The sequence below is a fragment of the Fringilla coelebs genome (genome assembly GCF_963513975.1).
Source record: "Fringilla coelebs genome assembly, chromosome: 4".
In the NCBI taxonomy this organism is placed as follows: domain Eukaryota; kingdom Metazoa; phylum Chordata; class Aves; order Passeriformes; family Fringillidae; genus Fringilla; species Fringilla coelebs.
Window position 1 is genome coordinate 22,558,178 of NC_140032.1, and position 25,865 is coordinate 22,584,042.

Genomic DNA, 25,865 nt, shown 5'->3' on the forward strand with positions numbered 1-25,865 from the left:
ATTGTGGTTCTTTTTTATTGTCCCTACTTAAGTAACAGTTTCATCAGGAAGCAGAGAAGGAATGCTGTCCAAAGTAGCCTGAAAGGTGATGATTAGGTTGCAGGCAGGCTGAACATTCTGAGGCTGATTTCTTTCACAGTATCAAAGAGGAGAAAGAAGAAAGTATTACCCAGTTGTGATTCTCTAGTATTGACTTCTGTTGTTGTTCAAGGATTTTCCAAAAAGTGATAAATAGTCTTGTTGTCTCTGTTTCATTGCATTTTTTGAAAGGCAACAGTGAAGCAGTAAAAAAATCTTTCCAAGATCATTGGCTGATAATTTGGGAATGCATGAGCCTCGGCTGAAGTGCTGGAGCTGTCTGGGTGGGAATTGTAGTTCACCTTCTGCTAGAGCATGGTTACCTGAGGCATATAACGCTCAGACAGGCTTAAAAAGAGCAAAAGGGTAATAACTGGAGTAAGACAATTGTCCTTAGCTGTGATGTTTTAAAAACTAGGCACTGATTGCAAGGAAATGGCATTCCTCTTTCCAAAGACCATAAAGATGACACTGAAAATCAAGAGGCACTGGTACCTACTCCCATGTCTGAAGTGGAAGCAGCCAGCCGTGACCTGAGCACAGACTGGGAAGCAGCTTTTTGGGTGAACTGCTACTTACACACCTCAATTGCCTTTCCAGCAAAGGGCTAATTTACTGTACCAGGAAGTACACCCAGATGCCAAAGTTCATGGAGACACAATGGATTTTGTATCTACGTGTGTATCTACACTTTGCAAGTAGGGGATATCCTTGGATACCAAATTCTGACTTGTTTTTCATAATCTGGGGCAAGATTGTGCTTGCATTTAACTGCTTGACTGTTTCCCTCACAGCAACAGAGCAGATTTCCTGTAGAAAGCTTTGATTCTACAAATGTGCACAGGATTAAAAGTAAGAAAATCAGTGGTGTTATTGCCAAGAAGTAGCAGTTGAAATTGAAAATTAATTGAGTGCAGAAGTGGTTTGCACAACGGGGATGTAAGATGCCTTAATCTTCTCCACTTGCAGAGAAGTATAATTAAGTATCCAGATCCATTCATGCCTTATCATTTCTGGCAACTGGAAGACCAACTAATACCTACTCTTACAATGATTTTATGCATATGCAAGTGTGGTTTCTTTGAGGAAGCCATCGAGGCGACTGAGGCAAGTTCTCAAAAGGCTGCCCTGCGGCCGGGGCTGGGCCCGCAGCCGACTGGGGACTTGACCGCTCCAGAGCTGGCGAGCCGGGCTAGCTCCAGCTTTGTGAGCCAGCTTCGCTCGCCACTTCAGCTGACCCCGCCATGCTCACTACCGCAAGGCGAAAACGACCCGTTTCCCGCGGGAGATCAGACGTTTCCCACGGAGCAGCGTCGACGAAATGCTCTTCGAGAGGAACTTCACGATCGAGGCACGGAGGAGGCTTCAGCTGCCCGCTGTCGCGACATGAAAGCCCCCCTGTCGCCGGCTGCCCGCCGGCTTTGCCGGGCGCCCGTGCCGTCCGCCCCCCGGGGCCGGGACCCGCCGCCTGTTGCTATTATTGCCTGCGCTGGAGAGCGGCCCTCCGGGTGTGCGGCACGGCTCCCTCCTCGTCCCGGCCCGCCGGCAGGTAGGGGCGGGCCGGCGGCGGGCAGAGACAGGAGGAGGCGGCGGGTAGGGCAGGCGGCGGCGGGTAGACAGCGACGAGTGGCAGGAGGCGGCGGGCAGTGCAGGAGGCGGCGGGCGGGCAGTCCCTGGCCCGGCCCGGAGCCCGTTACCGGCCCCGCCCGCCTCCCCTCGCGGGAGGTGCCCGGGCGCGCCTGGCAGCCCGCGGCCGCTGCCCGCCGAGGGCACTTCCCTGCGGCGAGCACATCCTGCGGCGGTAAGCGGCGCCTGGGCACCCCCGGCCCCAGGCCTGTCAGGGGGCGGCGGTGGGGCCCGCCGTGCCCCCAGTGTGGGCCGGCCCGGGGCAGCGGCGCCGGCGGGGCCGAGCAGCGTTTTGGGAGGGTGGGGGGAAGGAGGAAGAGCAGCTCTTGGCGCAGAGGAAGTGAAGAGTTGTGGCGAGGAGCGCGGCACCCGCCGCGGGCGGCCCGTGCCTGCACCCGCGCTGTGAGGGGGGAGAAGCCTCCGGCGCCGGCCGGGGCCCCGCTCCGTGTCCGCGGCGGGAAGGGCGGGCTGCGCGCTCCCGGCGGGTCCCGCCGTCGCTCCTAACGGGGCTCCCGGCGAAGGCGCGGCTCTGGCTGTGAGAACAGCCTTGCTGCCGGACGGGGCGGCCGGGCGGGAGCGCAGCGGGGACGGGGGCGCCGGTGCCGCTGTTCTGGGAGAGTTGGCTCCTCGTCAGAATAACCAAAAGACCGGCTTGAATTTAATCTGTCAGTGACCTGCGGTTTAGTTCATTTTCTCTCTTGTCTGCTCTTTCCTCGCCCATCTATGCAAAATAGGTGGTATAACTCCTCCCAGACCCGCTCCGTCTCAGAGCAGCCAAGCGCTCTTTCCCGGGGAAAACGGACCTTTGGGACCGCGGCACGGCCCGATGTAACTTTCAGTCTGCTCACGGCGGCGCGGTGTTCTTATGGCCCTTTAAATTCGCCAACTAAGCCAACAGGGGAATGATCTCTTGAAACTGCGTTCACGAGAGGTATGAAACGAATGTGGTTATTTATAGCGCAGTTCGAAAAGATTGAGGCCTTTGTGTGCTGTGTTTTATTTGGGAGAGAGGCAAACATGGCAGATCTGTAGGAACCTTTAATAGTGCAGATGGTGGGATTTGTGTCTGCATTAAGCCCAGAGATTGAATGGAACATCGTGGGTCAAAATTAATAAGTTACACATTTTCTGAATAGCAAATACCTCTGGGCTGATGCACATGACTATACTTTTAACGCTTGTAACTGCTGAAATAGAAATTTGTCACGGGTTGTTATATAGGAATGCTGAAAATCATAGATAATGCACAAAAGTAGAAATGTTTGCAGGTGAGAAAAACGACATGATGGAAAGAAAGTGAAACACATTCAGTGATATGTGGATGACTTGACACTTTTTTCACTTTAATTTGGTTAACAGCAAAGTTGCATGCAGGCATTTTGGCTGTGGATATGCAGTTGGATAAAAATGAATGGCATTCATAATGTAATTTACCTAGCAAGCTTTCTTTTACAAAGATTTTTTTTTTTTTAGTTCATTACATTCATAGAATAGCTCAGTATTTAGTTCAGGTCTGTATGAGGCTGAGTCAGAAGACTTCAATCATCAGCATATTAATTTCCATAGACTTGATTAAGGAAATAGCAACAGGTGTTAAGGGCAGGAACAGTCAGCTATTTTCTTCATTTGATAGTTGGTTATAAATGTGTATATTTGTGATCAAGAACATACTACCATTTTGTTGCAATTTTTTTTTATTAATAGCCTATTTATATAACTTACTTGAGGAGTGATGTAAATGCTGGCTGTGCTGGTAAATATTTTAGGTGTGTTTATTACTGGAACTAGTACCAGAGTACAGAATATGTTATTCAGCACTCAGCCTGGAGTTGCTAATTAAGTCTTTTAAAAGTCAGCATTTAATGAAAAAATAATGGAAATTAAAACTAATTTCTGAGGCAGATTGGTTTCTGGACTTATGTATGCTTTTGGCCGCAGCAAACCATAGCTACAGAGGGAAATAGCAGATAATAAGTAGCTATGAGATAAAAAGAATATCCTTGCAACAAGAGGGATGTGTCATGCTTCCAAGTGCCCATTTGAATTAAATAAAAAAACTTTTTGAACACTGTTCTCAGCAGAGACTGTGTGTCATGACATACCTAATATATTTTTTCATTTATGTTTTTCTATATATCCTGCCGGGTGGATAGAGAAATCTGTCAGCTTGAGCAAAGACAATGTAAATTTCAGTTAGGGATCAGAAAGAGAGGGAGACAAGTGGTATTTAGTTCTGGCTAGTGTTCCAGAGTTCTGGCTGCAGGCCAGGGCTCCTCATAATCCTTAAGTAGTATGATATTTCTGCTAAAATAATCAGTGGTGAAGTGCAGTCAGTACCAGTGCCTCTGGTTCCATTTGTCAACAGGGTTCAGTGCTAATGCCATGCAGAGAAGAGCTGAACAAATTTGTGCTATTTAAGACCAGCTGTTTTTCATAAGAGCTTGCTGTATGGTTGCTTCATGAAGGGGAGTAAAACTGACTTACAGAAACTTACATAAACTAAAGCTGCTGTCATGTCCCAAGCCTGATGTGGAGTAACTGCACAGTTGTGTCTCAGAAGAATTGCAGAGGTCGAGGATGATGGCATCTTTCTGTTCAGCTCCCAGGTCAAACCCCTCCTTTATTCCTTGCTGTGTGAAAGCCCTGACTGCTTCCTTGCGTGACGCGTCTTCCAAGCTCGTGAATTCTGCTGTGAGTCCCAGCACTCCAACTGCTACCAAAGCAGGGAAGGAACTGGAGGAGGGTGAAGGGTTGCTTAAGTCTGCAGTTACCAGTGTTCTGAACAATAGTTTAAAACTTTTGGCTGCATGTCTGTATTGAATTTAGTCCGGTTGAGAAGAAAGGACAAAAGAAGGACAACACTTCACCACTGTCAAAGTTTCTGCCTTTTTTTTTTTTTTTCTTGTAGGGGTGTGGTGTTCTTTTGGTTTAGAACATTCTCTCTCCTCTCTGTCTTTTTTCTGTATTAGTTTGAATCTATCTGAGATCTGCCTGCTGTTCCCCCAGGTACACAAACCGGATTTTCAGTACTTCACTTTCCGACGTTACTTAGACAATAACCTCACAAGATTCTCCTTCCTAACCTCAAAGCTTACCTGACCCCATCTAACCAACTGGCACCTGGAGCCAATACCTTGCCCTTGTGATATAGTCTTTCCTCTCTTGAGAGAGGGTGAGTTTTGAGGAATGCTGTCCTGCGTGATGCAATGCTGTTTAGACATGTACCTTCACATGGGGTCCAGAATAGCAGAAATAAGAATTTGTGTAGCTCTCCCTTTCATGCTGTCCTGCCATCACCCTCACTTCTATCTGAAGGGGTCCCTTTTAACTTGGTGGCATAACATGGTGAGAATGTAACTTGATTTTGGAGAGCAAGAGACTAATTTTATTTTTTTTTAATTGGGTTAGGGTTTTAAAAAACACGCTATCAGATTTTGCAAGAACAGGACCATCAGTGTAGTGTTTTATGCTTTCTAAGCCCCCCCACTTGTGAGAAGTGGCTGGGTTGATCAGAGCAAAAGAGAAGCTGAGGACAAAGAGCACACATATGTTCCTATGTGTATCTTCCACATTAATAATGAGTCAGTGTGGTGTTCCCTAATATATAAGGCAGGGATAGATATATTAATGTGGTTTGTGTAAATATCTTATGCATTACAGTTCCACCAGCTGTTTTTATGCTGATGGAGCAAATACAGCTGAATCAAAGCAGGCTTACAGTAGGAACAATAATGTTCATAGTCTCTGTATGTCTAGAAAATGTGTCTTAGCAGCAGAGCTGTCAGCTGAGGAGTGCCACTCAAAGCTGTTCTCAGTTTTGGGTGCAAGGGCAACCAACACCCTTTAAAAGATGCTGGTGGAGAGGAGAAAGAGGAACTGTCCCAGTTATGTCTGTGAGCACTGGGAGAACAACTGGAGACATCCAGGGTGCTAAACACAGCCCAGAGTAATGAAGCTGAATGTTGCTTAGAGCTGCCAAAGGAACATCAAAGTTGAGGTAGAAGGAAACTAGTGGACAGCTGTATTTATATATGTTTTCTATTCCCTCTTGGGTTAGAGGTGAAATAAACATTTAATAAGCATGAGTTAATCAGACACTTGGGAGGAAGAAGAAACATGTTTGAGCCTACTGTACTAATGTGTATGGTAAACTCCCATGGCACCTGCAGAGCCAAATTTCAGGGGGGATGAACTGAAAGGTGGCAACCAGAGATGGGTAAAGGTGCTAAAATTCCAAGCAGTGGAGTCAGGGCAGACATGGATGGGCTGAGAGCATGGCTACTCTTTGGCTGTAATGTGTGCTTAATTTTATGGCTGGGAATAAGCCTGTTGAGAAGAACAAAACTATTTTTAGGTCTAAATTAAGTGTGCACATAAATACTTCATGGTCTTGAAGTAAAAACCTAGTCTTCAGTGGAAACTTGAAGGACATGAACACCAGCAGCTTGAAACTGGCATAATTTCTGGTGGGATTTGTTTACAATAAGTGACAGGAGGGCAAAACAAAGAAAGAATGGCTGGGAAAGGGAAATAGAACATGTAGAACAGTAATATACAGAATGATATGGGTTAGATAAGGAGACTTTCTGATGCTGCTAAATTTGTGCTCTGAGAAACTGCACTTTCAGCCTCTCCTAAACATTAGGAAAAAAACCTATCATTTTGACTTCTACTTAACTGGTTTGATTTAGTAGTAAGTGTTTTTCTTTGGAAATGAAAAATTGGAGTATTTATGCTGTTGACTTTGCAAGGTGTTTATTTTTGTTAAAAAGAGATGAATGCCAAGAAGCTTCACATTTATATTAAATACATTCCAGTGGTACAATGTTTGTTTAAGTATGACAGAGTATCAACTTTGGGTTTTTTATATACTGTTCAGTCCTCAGAGGTAGCATGCAAAATAATGTATTATATTGTGATATTCATTTCTCTTTGAGGCTGCATTGCCTCATAGATCTAGGATAAAAGAGCAAAAAGAAATTTGAAAAGTTGCTAGAAACAATGGTAACTTTGTTGTATTTCTACATGCCTTTAATTACATTTTTTAAGAAGGGTTCTCAGAAAACACAAATAAGAAATTGGCTACAAAAAGTATGTGGCTAATACATCATTGTCTGTATGGTAGCTCAGTTCTCTTGTTTTCAACTAAGAATGAAGTTTTCTAAGGCTTTCTTATCCTGAGATTATTATCTATGCCACTAAGTCACAAGAGCAGTAGAAGCTAAAACCTCGATTTTTATGTAGTTTAGACTACACAGCATGGTAGTTGTGAATTAATCCAATCTTCCCTGCAGTTGCTGAACTATTTTTCATTGTTGCAGTTAAGGAGAAAAAGTTTGTAATAGTTTGTGAAAGAAGAGACCATTCTGATTCTTGGCTGAAGGAAAACTATAATGGTAACTGTGTTTAGCAGTCTGTGTTGATAAGGTGTAAAAATGCTTCCTGCAGCTGCTCTCCCATTTAGAACCACAGAATCATTGATGTTGGAAAATATCTCCAAGATCATCACGCCCAGCATTTGACTGAACACCGCCAGGTGGATTAGGTCATAGCGCCAAGTACCACGTCCAGTTGTTTCTCGAACACTTCCAGGAACAGGGACTCCACCACATCCCTGGGCAGCCTCTCCCAATCCTTACCACCCTTTCACCCTTTACCACCTTTGAAGAAATTCTTCCTGATGTCCAACCTGAACCACCCCTGACACAGCTTAATGCCATTTCATTTTGGATGTAATGCTTTATATTAATCTAAAGGATGCTTATTTTCTTGCTCATTTGTGAAATAAACAAAAAAACCCTCCCAACTGTAATATACTTAAAATGGGGCATACAAATTCTTGATTTTAATGGCCCTTTTTCCCACACCTCCCAAGCCCAGATACACACACAAAGGTTTATGAAAAGACTTTTAAAAATTTGATCTACGCATCTAGAATGCTATTTATTATTAATTCATTGAATGGTATCTTGAAAACTGGCACTCTTGCTAAATTTGCTATTCTTGGAACTGGTAATGCTGGCACAGTGTTCATTTGTCAAAAGATGAAAAAGTTTCAAAAAAGTAAATGTATCCAAAGATGATTTCTGCAGCTCTCTTGTTTTTACAGTTTGCCAATTACTGCAGAAACATTTTTCCCCAGTGGGACATTTACAGATTGGTTGCATTTTAAACAGCTCAAAATTAATTTCAATCTTGAAAATTTTGGGGCATTTTTAATCCTGAAATTTCCTTTCATATTCAACAAGATGAAAGACTGTTAGAAACTCAGTCTGAAAATGTTATTACAAGAGCAAAAGAAGGACAAAGTTCAGTGGAAACTCATGAGAAAAATAGTGCTGATTTTGATCATATTTATAGATGAACAAAGACAAGAAATACTGTTATCACAGTAAACAGATGGCACTTATTCAAAACTTGTTCAGATGTAATTAAAATGTTATTTAAAGATATCTTGGTACAATTTATGTTGTTTTTAATAGGTCTTATCATGGGAAACTCTCGTAAGACTGATGGTAAACCAGTGTCTTGGTATTTAAACACAGGCAATTACAGGCCTGTCAGCCTTGCATCAGTCTCACACAATATAATGTAACAGCTGAAACTAGGGGCAATTAAAGAGGAATTAAAACAGGGTATATAACAAATGCCAGTCTTTGTGTTTTCATGGACTGCATTTCATGAAATGGAATTTATGAAGAAATACAATTATTGGATTTCATTACTAAAAATACTAATACATAGTAACAGTAGTGGTCATAGATGCTGGGTATAACAGGGTTGTGTGTAACTTGGTATATTCCATTTGATATTTTAAGAAATGAAAATGATACAGTGTCAGTCAGGCTAACATTTAAGTATTCCTGTCTGGCTGACCAGCGTTAAAATGCAGCTGCGAATTGTGATTGTCATCTGGTTCTTCCCAGAAGAAGGATTGTTGCTCTAAGGATTGTTGCTTGTGACTGCTATCTGACAGGTTGTTCAGTGATCACTCTGCTGACTACTGCTAGCATTTTTACAAGACAGTGATTTCTAGGGTGTTATTTATTGAAAAAATCTGTTTGGTTACAACCAATAATCACTGGGCAAACCATACCTAAGGAAACAGCTCCATGTTAGTAGCCAAATTCAAAATCATCCACCTATGGACAAGAAAGTTGTCGAGCTGACTTCTTTTTTTTTCCCCCAGATGTAAAGGTGTCTTAGCAGGCAGTGACTTCAACTGTCATGAAGGTCAGAATAGCTCAGCTGAGTTCTTCCTGTGATAACAGGATTGAAATAGGCCCATGTGATCTACACGTGCCTGCCCCTGAAACAGACACAGGCTAGAAAGAATGTTCATTGTCATTTAGTTACTTATTAGATAGTTGAGCTAAGGTTATAAAGCAAATTTTAAATCAGCACTGTCTCTTTTCCAAGCAATTTATTTATTACAATTATGTTTGTTGGATCTGAAATAGTAAGGCCCAGTGTAAAGAGGGGAACTTGCTTGATGGGCCATGGTAGCTCTCTTCTGATGTTAAGCTAATAATTATTTGTGTTATTGAGAGTTGGTTTTTCATAGAGTTCCAGCACCTACAAAGCTCTTTCTTTTCCTTTCAGGACTCTTCTGTTCCTTAATCAAAGGAGCCATCCAGCATCCAGATAATGTCATTCCATGGAACTGAAATTTCGGTGAATTAGTCCAGGTTCCCTAAAGGACTGTAAAATGGAGCCAATAACTTTCAAAGTTAAAAAGTGTCAAACACCTAGTGATTTCTCAGCAAGTTTCAGTCTCCAGCTCGTGGGTTCTCTCCCGGTGCATTCCCTAACCACTATGTCAATGCTGCCTTGGATTGTGGCCGAGATCCAGTTGCTCAGTGCAAAGTCTTCCAAAGAAGAACCCAGCGTCAGCCAAATTCGACTTTGTGTTTCACCAGCCAGTTTGCGATGTGAGCCAGACACAGGGGAAACCCAGCAGTGGGATCCTTTAATTTGTTCGAGTTTATTTGAGTACAAGCCACAGCAGGTCCACAAACTGATTCACAACAGCCACGATCCGAGCTATTTTGCTTGTCTGATAAAGGATGAAGCAGCAAATCAGCAAAGTATCTGCTATGTATTTAAGGCTGATGATCAGACAAAAGTAAGTAAAAAGAAAAGAACCAAAGCAAGCATCCCTGGAGTTGCTTTTGTACTGTTTGAATCCTTTCACTACACTGTAAAACCTTAAGTTTGTATTTACAATTAGAGACGAGATCTCATTAAAACTTACTGACTTAGTTTATTTGATGTTAATTGCTCAGTGAAATTTGAGCTGCTCAATGTGTGAAGTGAAAGGTGTGTACATCTCCTACAGAATCAGGGCCTGAATTTCATCAGCTTAAAAAACGCTTTAGTTTGGGATATGGTCTGAAATCTTGACCCTCAAGTCAGTGAGAGCTTTTCTGTTGATGTCACTTGGGCTAGTATTTCACTCTCGAGTCACTGTGAACTTTATCTAATCCTACACTCAGACCTCTCAAATTTCTGTTTTCCTGAGCTGAGACCTATGTGACTGGGAAACAGAGATACCTCCTTTCTCAGAAAGAGGAGAGGAGGGTAGTGTGGAGCCTCCATATGTATCATATCTCTAACAACAGGACCCTCTGGAAACCTTTTCTTAGCTCTATAATTCCCAAAGCCTGGCGGACAGGTTTAAAGAGTGGGAGAAAGGCACAGTCTTTGCACCTCTGTGACATGCAGGCTTGCTGCTGCATGGTGTGAGACAGGAACTGGGTATGCATGTCTGGCAGTGGGTGAGATTTGGCTTAGTCTGCATTTCCTAATCAGTTCCTAACTAGTTGTGTCCTTGCTGGTAAACTGAAAGCTTTGAAATTGTTGATCTCTTCTGTTTGAGAGTAATGTGAGACACTGACTCTCATAAATGAGTAAAATGAGTAAGATTTAGCACAAAGTTATTGTGAACTACTAAGGACAAAGTGGTGACATATCCTTCACCTCTTGAGTGTCAACTCTGGTCTCCCTAATGCTGGAAAACAGCATGCTCACTTGGTTCATAGGAGGTGTCCTGCTGAAGAACCCTGGGGGTATTATGTGAATGTACACCACACATGGGATTTATGCCAACCTGCCCAATACCAAAACGTTGTACAGTTCCAAATCCGTGGTCTCAAGCTTACAGCTCAAAACATATGGAAACAGCTTTAGTTAAATCCCCCTAGATAAAACTGCAGTTCCAGTAAATTAAAAGGCAAATACGTTGTAAATCATAAGCATTCAAGTGAGAAATCCTGTCAAGTTAAATGTGGAATACCAAGTTTATGTATGTAAGAGCCAGAAATAAGGAATAGTTATTTCAAAACTTGGCATTGGATAGCAGCTGGTGAATGCATTTTTCAGTTTGCTTCTGCATTTACTTGTGCTTGTGAATTTCCAGGATTATGGTGAAAACACAGCATTGATCACCTCCAGTACATTTTCTTAAGCATTTTCTTTTGCAACAAAAGATTCAAGTACTTTTTCTTCGTGTTTGATCAAATTCCAGGACATGTTTCAAATGATCAAAAAAAAACGGAGTCTCTGGTTAAATTTGCAGCTGTGTCTGCTTGTTTTTGGAGACAACACCCACAATTTTAGTATGCCTGTTTTAACTACTTAGCTCTAGGTTCACACAGATGTCCATCCTTTCAAAAACTACCTTCCACCTGGTCTCTTAACTTGCTTCATGTACAAGAGTTGTTTCTCTTGCCTTCTTTGCAGTCTAGGTAAACATCTAATCAGCATTTGTGGGCCTATGTTTTAGCAAAAGGGTAATGAAAATGCCAGGTGTTCTTACAATCTATAGTGAAACCCACCTCTTTTACTTAAATTTTGTGCAATTTCCACATTTTAAGTAAGTTCTTTGTGCTTTGTAGGGTGTTGTTACTTTGCCCTGATTATGGTCATATAATGCCTTTTAGCTTATTGATGTTTGTGTATTTATCAGGAGGAGGGAACTGATGTTACCTGTTTTGCAGATGCCCAACTTGAAAGGATAGGGAGCGCACACATGCCTTTGTTACAAACTGAAGGAGCTGTTTGTTAAAAGCCAGTGAGTTGTGATGAAGGATTTAGGATTGTTAGTGCAATTTATCTTCAATTTCAGAAGAAATAAATTTTAGAAACTGGGCTTTTACAGCCTGTGCAACTCAGCAGATTCTTGTGCTGGCACTCTTGTTTGGAAGAACTCTTTTTTTCCTATTTGCTTCAGGTCTGTAAAAGAACCACAGCAGTTCAGAAACGTTTAGTCACAGAATTTCTATGTTCATTACAATCTTTAGCCAACAATCTTGGACATCCAGACTTTTGTGATAATTACTAATTACAATAATATTTTAAACTTCCACAAGAGCCACAATTTTTTGTGTCTGCATATATAAATGTGTAGTAGGCTTGTATTTGATGAAGAGGTCTTGGATTAAGTCACGTCTGACTGAGGATTTGAAGTAGAAGGTACTTTGTGGCTTTGCAAATAAGTTCTGTTGTATATCCTCACCTTAAGATAAGTAGAATAAAAGGCAGAAGTATGTCTGTGGGAGAAGTACAGTAGGAAGATTAGAATGTTAAGATAATGTCAGTTGAGTAGAAGACTAAAGAAATAAAGCCTTTAAGAAGAGGACAGGAAACTTGAAAGTCATGCAGACAAGCATAGCACTGGAGGTGGTAGTACAGAAATCCAGGAATGGTCGGTCTTTTAGCATCAGCGTTGCAGATAGACTGCAGTCCATTAACTGTAGTTTTACTTCTTTATAAATACAAATTGAGCAAGAACATACCTCTGATTAGTGAGGGATTATTTAACTGTTTAATACGAGAGTTTTGTTGATGTTGCTGGGTCATATTTAGCTCAGCTCTAGAGTTGATGGAGGTGCATGCGATGGCATGCAATGTTTTTCCTGAATACAAGGCTCTTGGGTTCATTGTTGCTGCATTTCCAACTTTAGAGAAGAAATCCATAGACAGGTAATTGACACTAAGTAATGTCAGGGTTGTTTGCAAGGAATTTGTTATGCTGCTCTGTAGCAGTGAAAGAAAGGTAGTGCCCCATTGTGGTCTTTGTCTTCCTTCTGTAGGATCTGCTGTAATTGTTTCCATTGTACCATCATGGCAATGTGTGGCTCACTTTCCCTGCTGGATAGCAATTAAGCAGGGAAGGATGAGATGACTACTCGAAAAGAAGCATGTGAATATGGAGATGATTTCACTCTACTTTGTGCTTAAAGGATGGGTTACTCTGCCTAGAGAGAGCTTCTCTTATGGATTAGTCTTCTTTCCAAGTCAGTTTGTCAGACATGGGATCTGAAATGTTCCTTCCTTCATATATAACTTCAGTAAGTTTCCACTAGTTACAGATAGAGGAGTTTCTTATCCTTACACCCTCATTCTGCAGAGGTTCTAATGGGGCCTCATGATGGAGTAATTTCTGCCTAAAGGTGGGCCTGAAGCATAAATGCATATTTTTTGTAGGTGCTCCAGAATGGAGCTGGATTCAATTATATTGCCTGCAGGGAGCTTATGAAGGCTACTTATAGGTGATTAATGATGGGGGAAGCTGGGGAAAAATTAAATCTCCCCTAATTCTGTTTGCAGAATAGTCCCTTCAGGATAAGAACACAACCTTGTTGAGTACCTTGGTGAGAGGACTTGGCTACTGTAGGAGTGCAATGGAAATTAAACCATATATGCTCCACCCTCTGTGTCTCCCCAGTGGCCTGTGGTCTGACATTTGCTTATATACTACAGAAGTGTGATGCTATTGATATCGCTGTTGTTGTTGAAAATGATATACTTTAAAAATTATTGGCATTTTAGTCCTACATTTGAGATGTGCTAGTTCTAAACTGTTTGGAACTGCAGGTGAGGTGTGCCATTTCCTTCCTGAGCTCATTCTTCCCAGGTTTCCTTCTGTATGGAAGGAATGCCCTGCTTTATCACATCATTCTCTTCAAGAAATGAAAGAGATATATGAGGCTAAGGAAAGAAATAACATGAGGCTAAGGGCATACTGTAGCAGGGATTCCCCCTAGCAGATGCAGAGTAGCCAAAACATTACTGAGGATGAGTAATTTCTGTTCTTATTTTCAGCTTAGAAAAGTAATTCCAGATGTCATTATGTTGATCCTTCTTTGGTGTTTCGAATAATTTGTTTTACTTAGGTATGTTTAATCTTACTTGATGGATGTTTGGGCTGGCAAATGGAACACAGGTCTCTAGTTTATCTAACTCATGCCCTGAGTTAGTTTAGATTTAAGGCGAGTTAAGGTTGTGCTGCCTCTATTATATTTTTATATTTATTGTAAATGAAGATTAACAGTTCTAAATTTAATGGTTTCACAGAGGTCTGAGTCAAAGAGGACATTCAGTATCTCAGCCTTTTCCCATGTCCTGTGCTCCATTCGGCAGCAGGGTCACATTTTCCCAAGCCTGTCTTCTGTCACCTACATAGCCATGAAGACTTTTTGTTGCCTTTGCTAGATTCAATTCCAGGTGGACTTTGGCTTTCCTAATCATGTCTCTGTCTTGGGTTGGCAAATTCTTACCAAGGCTCTCTGGAAACTGGCTGGATTGGCTATGCCCTGCTGTGTTTTTCCTACAGCAGTTATTTGAGTGGTTGAAGTTCCTCATCAGGACCAGGGTATGCTAATGTGAGGCTACTCTGAGCTGTCTGTAGAGTGCATCATCCGCCTATTCTTTCTGATCACAGGGTAAAATAAATTCCTGTATGTGGAGCAGAAATTGGCAGACAGCACTGTCATTTTTTAGTTTATTTTTTTCATGAAGCAGATGCTCAGAATGCTTGAAAGTTTCCCCTTTTTTCTTCTGTGATATGAACTGGAGGTTTAGAGAATTTGAGGGAAAGCCTAGAAACTTGAGCCTGATGTCTTGCAAGGAAAATATTTCTGTGACATTACATATGGAGAACTGGAGTATGAAGAAAGGTAAAAAGTTCAGGTCAAATTTTTAAAGCGTTACATTTTGTACTGGCATTTTTGTTTGTGTTGGTTAGGGATTATTTTGTCCCCAAGACTCTGGATACAAGTTGTCATAACAGCCTGTAATATATGCTTGTGTTTACCAGAGCAGTTAATGCTATGATGGCAAAACCCTGCGTAGAACTTCTCTGCTTAATAGAAAAATATTGCCAGTGATTAAACAGGATCGCAGCTGCACAAGACATGCACAAGTCTGTGTGGTGCTTCTGAATGTTCTCTCTGTAGTGTCATCAATCAGGGACAGCTTTTGGCCCAGGCAGCTGCAGGGTGTTACTGTGAGAGTTGCAGTGTCTGTATGGTTACCACAGTCTGGGACACCTGCTCAAAACCTGAGCCTGGTGATTGACTTCACCTGTGCCAAATCTGCCCCAAGGCAAACACAGATAGAACCCATCTCCTTACACTGAGGAACTTCTTGAAATGTAGCACTTGGCCTGTTGTGGAGCTTTTTGGTTACAATCTGTTGTCTGAGGTTTTTGGGGTTTTTTGTTCACCCATTGCTTTAACAGTTATTTTGCTTTTGAACAACCTTCACCTACTTTCATGAGTTAAAATAGCTTATGCGCTTAAGTAGATCATGCTGTCTTACCTGGAATGCAGCACTCTGTTACATGTTGTTTATGATCTGATTATGTGCTGAAGAAGCTGGTTTCAGATAATCAACACTTAGCTCTCTGTGAGGCTGCACAGAGCTGAACTTCACATTATTCATCTATAAAAGGAATGGCAGGGGCGCAGTGAACTCCTAAGCAGTTGTTGTGACGCTTGGCTTCTTGACTGTTGCTTCTTACACAACTTCTTTTTACTTTAAACTTTAAGGTATAGCCTCACTAAGTATCACATTTTTAATAGCAGCATTTCCCTTTCTTAAAAGAATTCAGGGAAGATAATTTTAAAGGTAGAGGTGATCTTTTTCTTCTGTATTTTACTGCCTGATGAGTCAAGAGAGATTAAAACATCTTCTTTTGCAAAAAAAACATAAAACACTGAAACAAAATTAAGTAACTGGACTAATGTCAGTGCAAGTGAGAACTTAATTTGGCTGGTTTTTGCCTCCTTATGCACCTTTGGGGTTTTTGATTGAAGTTGTGTAATTGCAAACTGCTAGCACTGCTTTTTGATTTGGTACATCTCTCATGTCTCCCAAATACTAACTGAAGAAAATGTAAAATACAGAAGGAGAAAAAAAATGCAGCAGAACAAATGAAAAATCAAATACATATTTGTGATGTGCACATACACAGTCCAGTTTATAAAGTAGGTCAAAGTTTAGCTGTGTAAATCCTAGCAGAATACCCTGTATAATGCAAACCACCAGCTGTGCTTTCAGTACTCTCACAGTTAATCAAGCTTTACAGGCTTCTTGAGTGTGAGTGTGATGACACCAGTTCTATCCTGGGATCTGTTTGAACAGTCCATGTATGTGAGCTCTTCTGTCCCAGAACTTCAGTGGCCAGTGACCCTGTCCCTAGCAGCGTCATTCCAAGCCTTTATGGGGCTCCTGTAAAATCTTTGAGTGACTTTGTGACATGCTGCATCAGCTGAGTGCTTGTGTGTTCACTCTCATTTTATAAAAATATATTGTGGGATTTCCCTAAACCTTGTGTGATTGCCATATGGAGGAATTAATTTGTGCAATACCAGTGCTGCTGAGTTACAGTCAGAGATAATGTCTGATCAAGGAAGATGAAACTAATCACAAGGTTTGTAAAAAGAGTTGCCTATTCCCACTCTTATGGCAGCAGCAACATAAAAATTATATATTTTTGTGATTTCTTATCTTAGTGTAATAGTTAACTGTATAGTAAACTGCATCAGATGGCATTGTTCATGTATTTTTCAACTTAAATAGTACTGAATGTAGCTGTTTTACTTATGATGGTACATGCACTTGATTTTAGGGTAAGAGTTCATGCCAGTGCTATTTATTGTTCAAGGCTATTAAGGAACAAGGAACAGTTGTTCCTTCACTTTTCCTGTTGGAGATTGTAGCAGAAATACAAAACAGTAGAACTGAGGCAAAAACATAATTAGTGGATTTCTGATGGCCTCTCATTTGATTACTAACCACTCTTTTTGTCTTATTTGTGGCCTATGATATCCAGCACAGGTAACTGGAGCCATGAATATCTAAGCATCCTCCATATCTGTAGAAGAGTTTTCTTTAAAAGCTCCTGTTCACACAGAGAAGAGCTTCTGTACATGTCTCCAAAGAGAAGCTCACTCATAACATCTTAACTAAGTTAGAGTCAGCTTTCCATGGCCTTGTAATCCTTTGTTTGCTGCTTTGCACGTTCCCACCTTTCCCCCTATTCTTTATACTGTGGTATCACTCAGTGATGTGTTTCAGAGTAATTTGAATATTCCAAAGGAAAACTGATAGAGTTTCAATGAAATCAGCATCCTAACATGATCACAGAACAGTTTCATGTGCACCTTTGTGAGAGTCAGGGCACAGCCACCTAGAGCCCGGCCTCAGATCCCAAGTTCATTCAGTCTTAAATTGTTGTGAGGTTTTTGTCCAAGTGTAATTTATGATGGTACACTGAGAAGATTTTATAGCTGTCCTCTGTCAAAAGAGGCAATTCTGTTATTCTTTTCTCTTCTGATCCATCCCTTTATGTACTTCCTTGGTGTTTTCCCTGGTGCTGGCACTGATGTTTGTCTAGCTCTGTGTTGAGGGACTAAGGGACTAAGGTAAAATAAATTAATTTCATTCTGATCCAAAACCCATTTGGTGCACCTTGCTAGATCACCATAGCTGGTTTTTGTCAAATTTCAAGTTGGCATAAATTTGGCAATTAAAGTGAGCATTAAATACTTTGGGACAAGGCTTTCATAAACAGGTAAGGGGAAGAGAGTGCCACACCAGGAGTACTCCAAAGGGATTGGGCTGTGGAACAGAAACCTGTTCTCTCTTTGTAGGATGACGCAGTGTGGTGGTGTTCACAGGGGTCCCAGGAAGAGACGAGGATCTGACTCCATGTTTCAGAAGGCTGATTTATTATTTTATTATATATATTATATTAAAACTATACTAAAAGAATAGAAGAAAGGATTTCATCAGAAGGCTTGAAAGGAAAGCAGAGAATGGAATGGAATGATGACAAAAGCTCCTGACTCTCAAAGAGTCTGAGCCAGCTGACTGTGATTGGCCATTAATTAGAAACCACCAACATGGACCAATCAAAGATGCACCTGTTGCATCCCACAGCAGCAGATAGTTATTGTTTACATTTTGTTCCTGAGGCCTTTCAGCTTCTCAGGAGAAAAAATCCAAAGGAAAAGATTTTTCATAAAACATGTCTGTGATAACATAGATCTTAAAAGTAAGACTGTGAGGATGGAGGTGGACAGGGACAGTTGCAGGCTTCTTTGGCCTCTGCACACAGAGGCACCTTGTTTGGAGCATGGTGCTCATAACAACAAGATTGTGGATTTAATCCCCATATGGGCCATTCACTGAATTAGCTGGACCTGGGGATCCTTGTGAGTCCCTCCCAACTCAGAATATTCTGTGAAAGTGTCACTGACATTGAAGTCTGTCCTGCTATTAATGTGTGAGAAGAAACTCCAAAGTAGCCTTGCTCTAAAAAGACAAACATCACAGGGTGGGTGGTCTTAAATTGGGAAACTGTCTATCCACATATTACCCAAGCACTAATAATTTTAAAAGTCCTCAGCTTCACAACTTGTAACAATAACAAAATATGTAGCAACAAAGTTATCCAGCCCACCTTAACTGTGCTGTTGTTTTCTGCTGAGGTGCTGGATGCGAGACACAAACAAAGTGAACGGATCTCCTCATTGCCTTGCAGCCTCATCTGTCCTACAGCTTCAAACAAACACGGAGAAGCAGACAGTGCTGGGCAAATCAAAAAACCCAAACCAAACTGAGAGACTTGTGCCCATGGAAAGGTTCTGATTGAGAAATAGGAGTGTGGAAATAAAAATTGTGTATACAGAATTAGGAGTTCAGAAAATACTGCTTGATTTATAGCAATATTGAATATAAACTGCATGCACTCTACTATATAAAGAAATATTTAATGATGAGGGAACTCCAATATATTTTTTGAGTTATCCACTGCTGAGGCTTGCTGAAATTGATTTAAGACTAGAAGTTTGGAAGTTTGAATGCTGTTGTGTTGATCTCTGAACTCAAGTCAGAAAGTCTAATCTAGATTCAGTAGATGGTTTTTATTCTTATAAAATTTTTATAATTTAGACTCACTAGATGGTTTTTGTTTTTTGTTTAATTACTTAACACTCTTAAGTAATACGAAGTATGCACAGTTGTGAAGGTCTTAAATTAATTTTGTGGATACTTGATGCAATAATAGTTGTTTGCAATTTAAAGCCAGAAAGTATTCAATTTAAAGCCAGCTATATTAGAGAGGGGGGAAAAACTGCTTTGAAAGTAACAGCTCTTATTTTAAAAATCAGTCTTACCTTAAACAGTGTTAGTTGTTGTGGTGCACAGTAAAATAACATATTGAGGACTGTGTGATTTAGTTAGCAAAAGTGAGAAGATCATTTTTGTCAAATACATGAATAAACAAGGGCTGTATCTGTCATGTGGGTTAGTACGGTCTCTACAGACAGACTCAAGAGTGGTTCTGGCTCCTAACTGGTTATCCTACCAGTTATCTTTCCTCAAGACTAATAAAACCAAAACCTCCTTTTTAATTTGCTTTGCAAGTTTCATTAGGAAGCTTGGGCTTTAGCTCACTTGGAGCTACTTAAACATGCACATTCATGTTCAGGCAGTTGTATTTTCTTCTTTTCAGATTTTAAAATGGCCCTAAAAGACAAACGCAAGCCGTCCACATTCAAATATGAGGACACCAAGTCATAAATTATGGTACTGAGTAAATCATCTTCCTGAAATAGCTCCTTATGTTTCCATACAGTTAGCTTTTCATTTAAAGTTTTGCCTTTTCTGGGCTGACATTTATGCTGTGCCCCCAAGGTCATCAGATGGGGGCTCTTTGGCTGTAGTGGAGCAGAAAACCAAAGCAGAGGAGGCATATATAACTGCTGTATTTACTTTAGCAGCACAATCTCCCATCCTGTTGCATGTCAAAGTGAATAATGGTAGAAAGTCATTGTCGTAAAATCAGTGCTTTCCTTTGCCTGGTGTAGACACAGTTGTTCTCTATTTCTGTTTTTTTTACCCTCTCTATGGACGTCAAGTTATGGGAAGGGCTGTGGGAAATATTTTCCTAAAGAATGATTTGTGTGACTGGACAAATACAGGCTTAAATGGATATGTGTGTTTGCCCTAAAGGTTGATCACGGAGGATCTGATACAAGGATTGAGTGGATAATGCCAGCTTATACTTGGTTTGTCCTTTGTATGAAGCTGCTGGTCAATGTGGACTTCCCCTTTCTTTCCCACCCTCCCCCCCGCCTTTTTCCAGAGAGACGGTAATTGAGATCTATTGCTCGTCATAAAAACAGCTTCACTGATCATGATTCTTCTTGCATTGGATTAAGTTTGGTCCTTCTGCATAACTGATTGAGCACTTTTCATGTGCAAGCTTCTTTAAAAGACCCCACAAAACTAGCTTTACACAGGCAGAATGTGCTTCAAAATTGTATTTTTAGTAATCATTATGTGGTTTGTTGTGTTGCTTTGTTGCTTATATGCTATGCTTCTACTTACAATGTGAAGAACTTGCACAGGAAGAGGGAATAAAAGCTAGATTTTATAACTCCTCATTTGAGATTTTTGGAAGCTACGTTCAGTACAAAGGTGTAAAGCAGAGCTTGCACTGAATATCTGGTGGTGTATTTGCATCTAAAACTGTGGCTAACTGAAATGGAGGGTTTTTTTGAGAGTTTTTTGAGAGTCAGAAAGCAAATCATACATAAATCTTATTTCTGAGTCTTTGAGGCTGAGATCTGTATGCACTTTAACTTCAGGCTAGGTCCTTTGAAGACAACAGATATACTTGCAACAATGACTTTGAACATGCTTGTAGATACTTGCTTGGTTGGCACCTATAATATGTAATATATTATTCAGCTTGGTTTTAGCCCTGGATTTTTTTTAATGACAGTTATGTTGTTCACGTAGAAAAAGAAGGTTTCCAATACCTATAATTAGTTCATTTAGAAAGATTTTTAATGAAACAGATGTACTTTTAAAACCAGACAAGAAAAATTATAATTCAAATACAAGAATATATTGAGGATGATTAATATGGTTGATTCAATACCACTATTACAAAACTTAGGTTTCTTTCCTTATTTAAAATTCCAAATAGAAGTATGCCATATGTCTATGAAGCAATAATTTACTAAAGTTTTAAGAAGAGCAAAGCCCCATTCATCACTTTTAATTCTTTGCAGACTACATGTTCTAATGTGCATCTTCAAGTACAAATAGTGTTAGTACCTTCAGAGGTCTCTCACTGAAGCTGAATTCAGAGGCATTTCTGGAAGTTGTGTTGTCATGTTAGAAGTGCCTTAGTTGGACCAGCTGTCCAGCAGCAAGGAGGCACTTCGTATTCCCAACTTAAGTGCAGATTTCAAAGTGACACAGTAGTGGGTAACGACACACTGGAACGAGGCGTTCTGATTCCCAAATCAGGACTGGGATTTAGGAGAGAAAAGCAGTTGCTTCTGAGGAGCTCTCTGCAGTATCTCTGCTGCTGTGGAGGGCTGTACAGTGTTCCTGCTAGCAGCATTCATAGCCAGGCCGTTAGGAAGCTTTTCTAATTGCAGGAAGAGAAGTTCATTGTTCTTGAAAGGGATTATTCCCCCGAGTGCATAACTCCTTTTGTCCATCCAATCCCTTCACAAGTTTTCAGCTTCATCACGGTTTAAGATGAAGTGTTTAAGTGCCACTTAGTGGCTGTGCAGAGCAAGTGTAAGATCCTGCGATTGCTGTGACAGTTGGCACCTCTTCTGCTTTCCACCAGCAGGATAATTGCTCACCTTACCGTGGAGATGCTGAAGGCTTAATCTAAAACTGGTAGAAATCAGTTAGGGTTTTCAGTTAGAAAGGTTCAGTAGTGTAATTTCCATTTTACTTTTTTTCCCAAATTGTCCTACTGAAGTTCTGTTTGGGTTCCCCCTGTGGGTTTTTTGGGTATTTTGTTTTTCATTGGGGTGTTTTTTCAATATTTTTGCAATGCCTCTAAAATTATTGGAATGAGTTTTTATTTTACTATGTAACAAGAAACAGTGCTGTATAAAGTCAGTAGAACAGAAATACTGCTGTTTCTGAATTTATTCTTGTGTGTTAAATTTCACAAAACAACATGTGCTTAACATTGGTTAGTGTTTGACATCAGCCACTGGTCTGGGGTGTTTTAGCTCCCCTCAGCAGAATACCTGATAGTTGTGAAACAATTAGCTCTCGGTCATGTTAGGAGCTTGCTATAATAAAGTTTTTATGTGTGCAAGGACAAAAGTTTATATTCTAGAAACTTGCAGGACTTCTGGGTATTCTTGAAATGTATATTAACCGCATACTGAACCAGATACATCCTTAAGACACATAAAGGTATAGTAGCAATTTGATCTGTGATTTAAATGGGGGGCAATTCTCAAGTGAGTAGCTTTTACATCTCAGAGTGCATGCAATGCCTGTATGCAGCCTTCTTTTTTACTGGGAGGAGGTTTTTCTGTGGGGTTTCTGCAGGGAGTTCATGTACTGCAGAAGACATGCTTCAGGTTTTTCTTTAGAATGGAGTTGTCTTTTTTTTTTTCCTTCTCTTTCAGTTTTTGTGTTTAATAGAGTATCCATATGCATGCTAGATTTGGAAGAGTCAGAGGTGTTCCAAGGAACCTCAAATAAACAAAACACAGATTTCTGATTACATTTCTTGTTAAAGTTACAGAACAGAAACTGTCAAGGTCTCAAGATAAACCCCTTTGCACGTGTTGAGACAATGTACTTCCAGCAAGCCATATAAAACATAGGTATGTGACAAATTTTCCTTAGCCAGATAACCCTCAGTGACCTGACTTTAAGTACACGTTTGCACAGGCATGTCAGCCTGTTCTGGAAGTCTTGATGCCAGCTTGAAACATCAGCTGAATTAGACGTACGGGTTTTTGTTTTTTGTTGTGAGCGGATTCAAAGCACTTGTATGGGGATGATATTATGGATCTACAGTGAGAGAAAGTAATACTTGATTCTTATTAAGTTCTTTGGCTGTATATTACAGCATTGTACATGCTGAGAGAAAAAGCTGGGAAGATTGATTAAAACGGGCCTTTATTTGACTCATAAATTATAATTGAAAGCAATGGGACACTTGAGAATTTAATATACCCTGGATGAAATGTCCAGTTAATTATCTTTATCAATGATCTGGACAAGGGGATCAAGGGTACCCTCAGTAAATTCACAGATGACAACAAAGTGAGTGGGAATGTTGATCTGCTGAAGTGCTCAAAGGTTCTGCAATGGGATCTGGACAGGCTGGATAAATAAGCCAAGGCCAGTTGCAAGAGGTTCAGTATGGCAAAGTGCTGGATCCTACACTTGCGTCACAACAATCCCAGGCAGTGCTATGGACTGGGGGCAGAGGGGCTGGAATGTGACCACAGCTGGCTGAACATGGGCCAGGGTGTGCCCAGGTGGCCAAGAAAGCCAATGGCATCCTGGCCTGTGTCAGAAACAGTGTGACAAGCGGGATCAGGACTCAGCACTGGTGAGGCACACCTTGAGTCCTGTGTCCAGTTCTGGGCTCCTTACAACTGGAAAGACATTGAGGGGCTGGGCCAGAGAAGGGCAATGGAGCTGGTGAAAGGTTTGGAGCACAAGGCTTATGAGGAGCAGCTGAGGGAGCTGGGATTGTTTGGCCTGGAGAAGGCTCAGGGGAGACTGGATCAATCTTTGCAACAATCTGAAAGGAGGTTGTAGTAAGGTGGGGATCAGCCACTTTTCCCAGGTAACAAGTGACAGGATGAGAGGAAGTGACTTCAGTTGCACCAGGTAAGGTTTAAATTGGATATTAGGAAAAAAATCCTCAGTATTTGGATTCTCAGGTATTGTATCAGGCTGCTCAGGGAAGTGGTAAAATCACCTTCCCTGGAAGCATTCAAAAATGTGTGCATGTGACACTTGAGGACGTGGTTTAGTGGTGAATATGGCAGTGCTGGGTTAATACTTGGACTTGATGATCTTACAGGTCTTTTCCAACCTAAATTGATTCTATGATTGTAAAAGACCGCTCAGATGACTTCTGAGGTTCTCCTATCCATTTGAGTCTTTGCACCTGTGAGCACATTCAAATACGTGAGTTAAGACTTACAAATTATTCAAATATGTGAGCTCAAGCTTGCAAGCTGTGGCGGTATCTGAACTTACCAGATCACTTCAATGAAGAATTCAACTGTCTAACCCATCCATCCAGCTTTGTGCAGGTTTCTCCTGGAATGCCAGAGTTCCCTATTGGTACTAAGAGTACCCAGAAAGGAGGAAATGGCAAACTGACCCATGATTGGTTATGTATTTATTTGTGTATTATTATGTATTTATTTGTGTATTATTTCAATAGTGTACTGCATATCAACTAATATTTCAGACTTTATTCCTGAAAATATGTGCACATTTCCAAATTTGATGAGTCTTACATGAAATGATGCCGCTCTCTCCCCTTCTTGGTGACAAGATGGTTAACAGAGCCTGTGGTGAGGGGCTGAGTTGGGTCTGTGTGGATCTGTGGGTTTTGGATGGCTGACTCAGCAGGCAGAGGCTTCCATTGTTCTGGCACAGGGGCGGAAGCACAGTCAGCACATGTGGGTGAAATGTGCAGCAGTGACCTACACTAGTATATCCTGAGCCCTTTGAAGCAATGTAGCTCTATCAAAACCACAAAAGAGCCATAAGGACAAATCCTGCTGCTGTATTTTAAAGGCCTCTCTATTGTGTATTATATTTTCCAGTATGTTTTTTAGGAGTTGAAACAGAATTGTCTTGAAGTAACTAAATGTGGAATGTTGTTTGTAATGAAACATGGAACTGTAAATTTCTGAATGGAAAGCCAGCTGTATCATGGAGAAAGTGATTTTTCAGATTGATAAAGACTGTTTGAGTCTTGGTTTGAAAGATGGTTTATTGCCATTTAGTGGCTTTCACTGTAATTGAAAGACAGTATGATTTAGCCAAAAATACAAAAGCAAAAGAGTCCACATCACTGGCAAAAATACACTCGATGGGTTAATAAGCTTGCAGAAGAGGGTAGGAAGGGGAGAGATTAGAAACAGTGAGTTAAAAATGTGCGCAAGGGAACATTGCCGTAAAATTTTCCACTTCCAAGACAGCTGAGAAGGAATATCATGAACAGCGCAACATAGCAAAATAAAAATCACAAAAAATTTAATAAAATGGCAGATTTATGTGCTCCATGCAAAGTTACTGTACATGCAAATTATTATGTTAGACGGTTCCAGTGGTATTCTCAATTTCACATTACACTGGAACTACCTAGGGAAGGACTGTGCTGCAGCTTGTAATCAAATGGAAGGCTGGTGATGGGAAGTGATGCAGAGAAAGGGTTGGGCAGGCAGCTGAGTGCACTTCTTAATCACCTGCAAGGGGCTGCAGTAGTTCTCAGCTGGCTGCTACAGTTCTTCCACCAGGGTTTTGTCCAAGAGCACCCGAGCAGGGAGGCTTATGGTATGGGGCCAACCTTACATACATTAAAATTTCTTCAGCTTGATTCTGGAAAAGAACAGGGCAACATGGTATTTGTTTCCTCTTTTTGTTATCTCTGCTTAAGATGCATAAGGATATAGTAACAACTTGGTCTGTGATTTTAGTAGGGGCAATTCTCAAATAAATAGCTTTTACACTCAGCTGCTTATCATATGTGAACTGCAATATAGCTCCATTGAGTGTAGGGAAGTTCTGGACCCTGCACTTACTGAGAAATAAACCTGAACTGATAGTTGTTATTGTTAAGCAATTCCCTGTAAAACCAAGAAATATTTTGGCTTGGGGTAGAATAGTTAACACTTAAAGTTTTATTTTAACTGTTGCAGTTTTTTCGGTTTACTGAAATGGGGGTTGCTTTTGAGTATGTGAACTACAATATAAGCCTATTTTAATCTGTGTACTGTCTGTGGGGATAGTGGCTGAATTAAATAATGGGAAATCAGTGCTGTTAGAAATAGATTTACTAA

At 41.0% G+C, this 25,865-nt stretch overlaps 1 protein-coding gene across 3 annotated transcripts in view; it reads left to right on the forward strand.

Moving 5' to 3' along the window:
• The first annotated feature begins 1,742 nt into the window (after window positions 1-1,742).
• The window catches only part of TBC1D1 (TBC1 domain family member 1), a 100,197-nt gene continuing 76,074 nt past the window's right edge, over window positions 1,743-25,865 (forward strand). For 2 of the 3 annotated variants that reach the window (XM_084204656.1, XM_084204658.1), the window contains exons 1-3: window positions 1,743-1,879; window positions 2,439-2,635; window positions 9,307-9,829. In XM_084204656.1, coding sequence (XP_084060782.1) covers window positions 9,413-9,829 — 417 coding nt within the window. In that variant the 5' untranslated portion in view covers window positions 1,743-1,879; window positions 2,439-2,635; window positions 9,307-9,412. Of the gene's footprint in view, window positions 1,880-2,312; window positions 2,636-9,306; window positions 9,830-25,865 lie in introns of those variants that run through there. The other variant, XM_084204657.1, reaches the window with a different exon arrangement.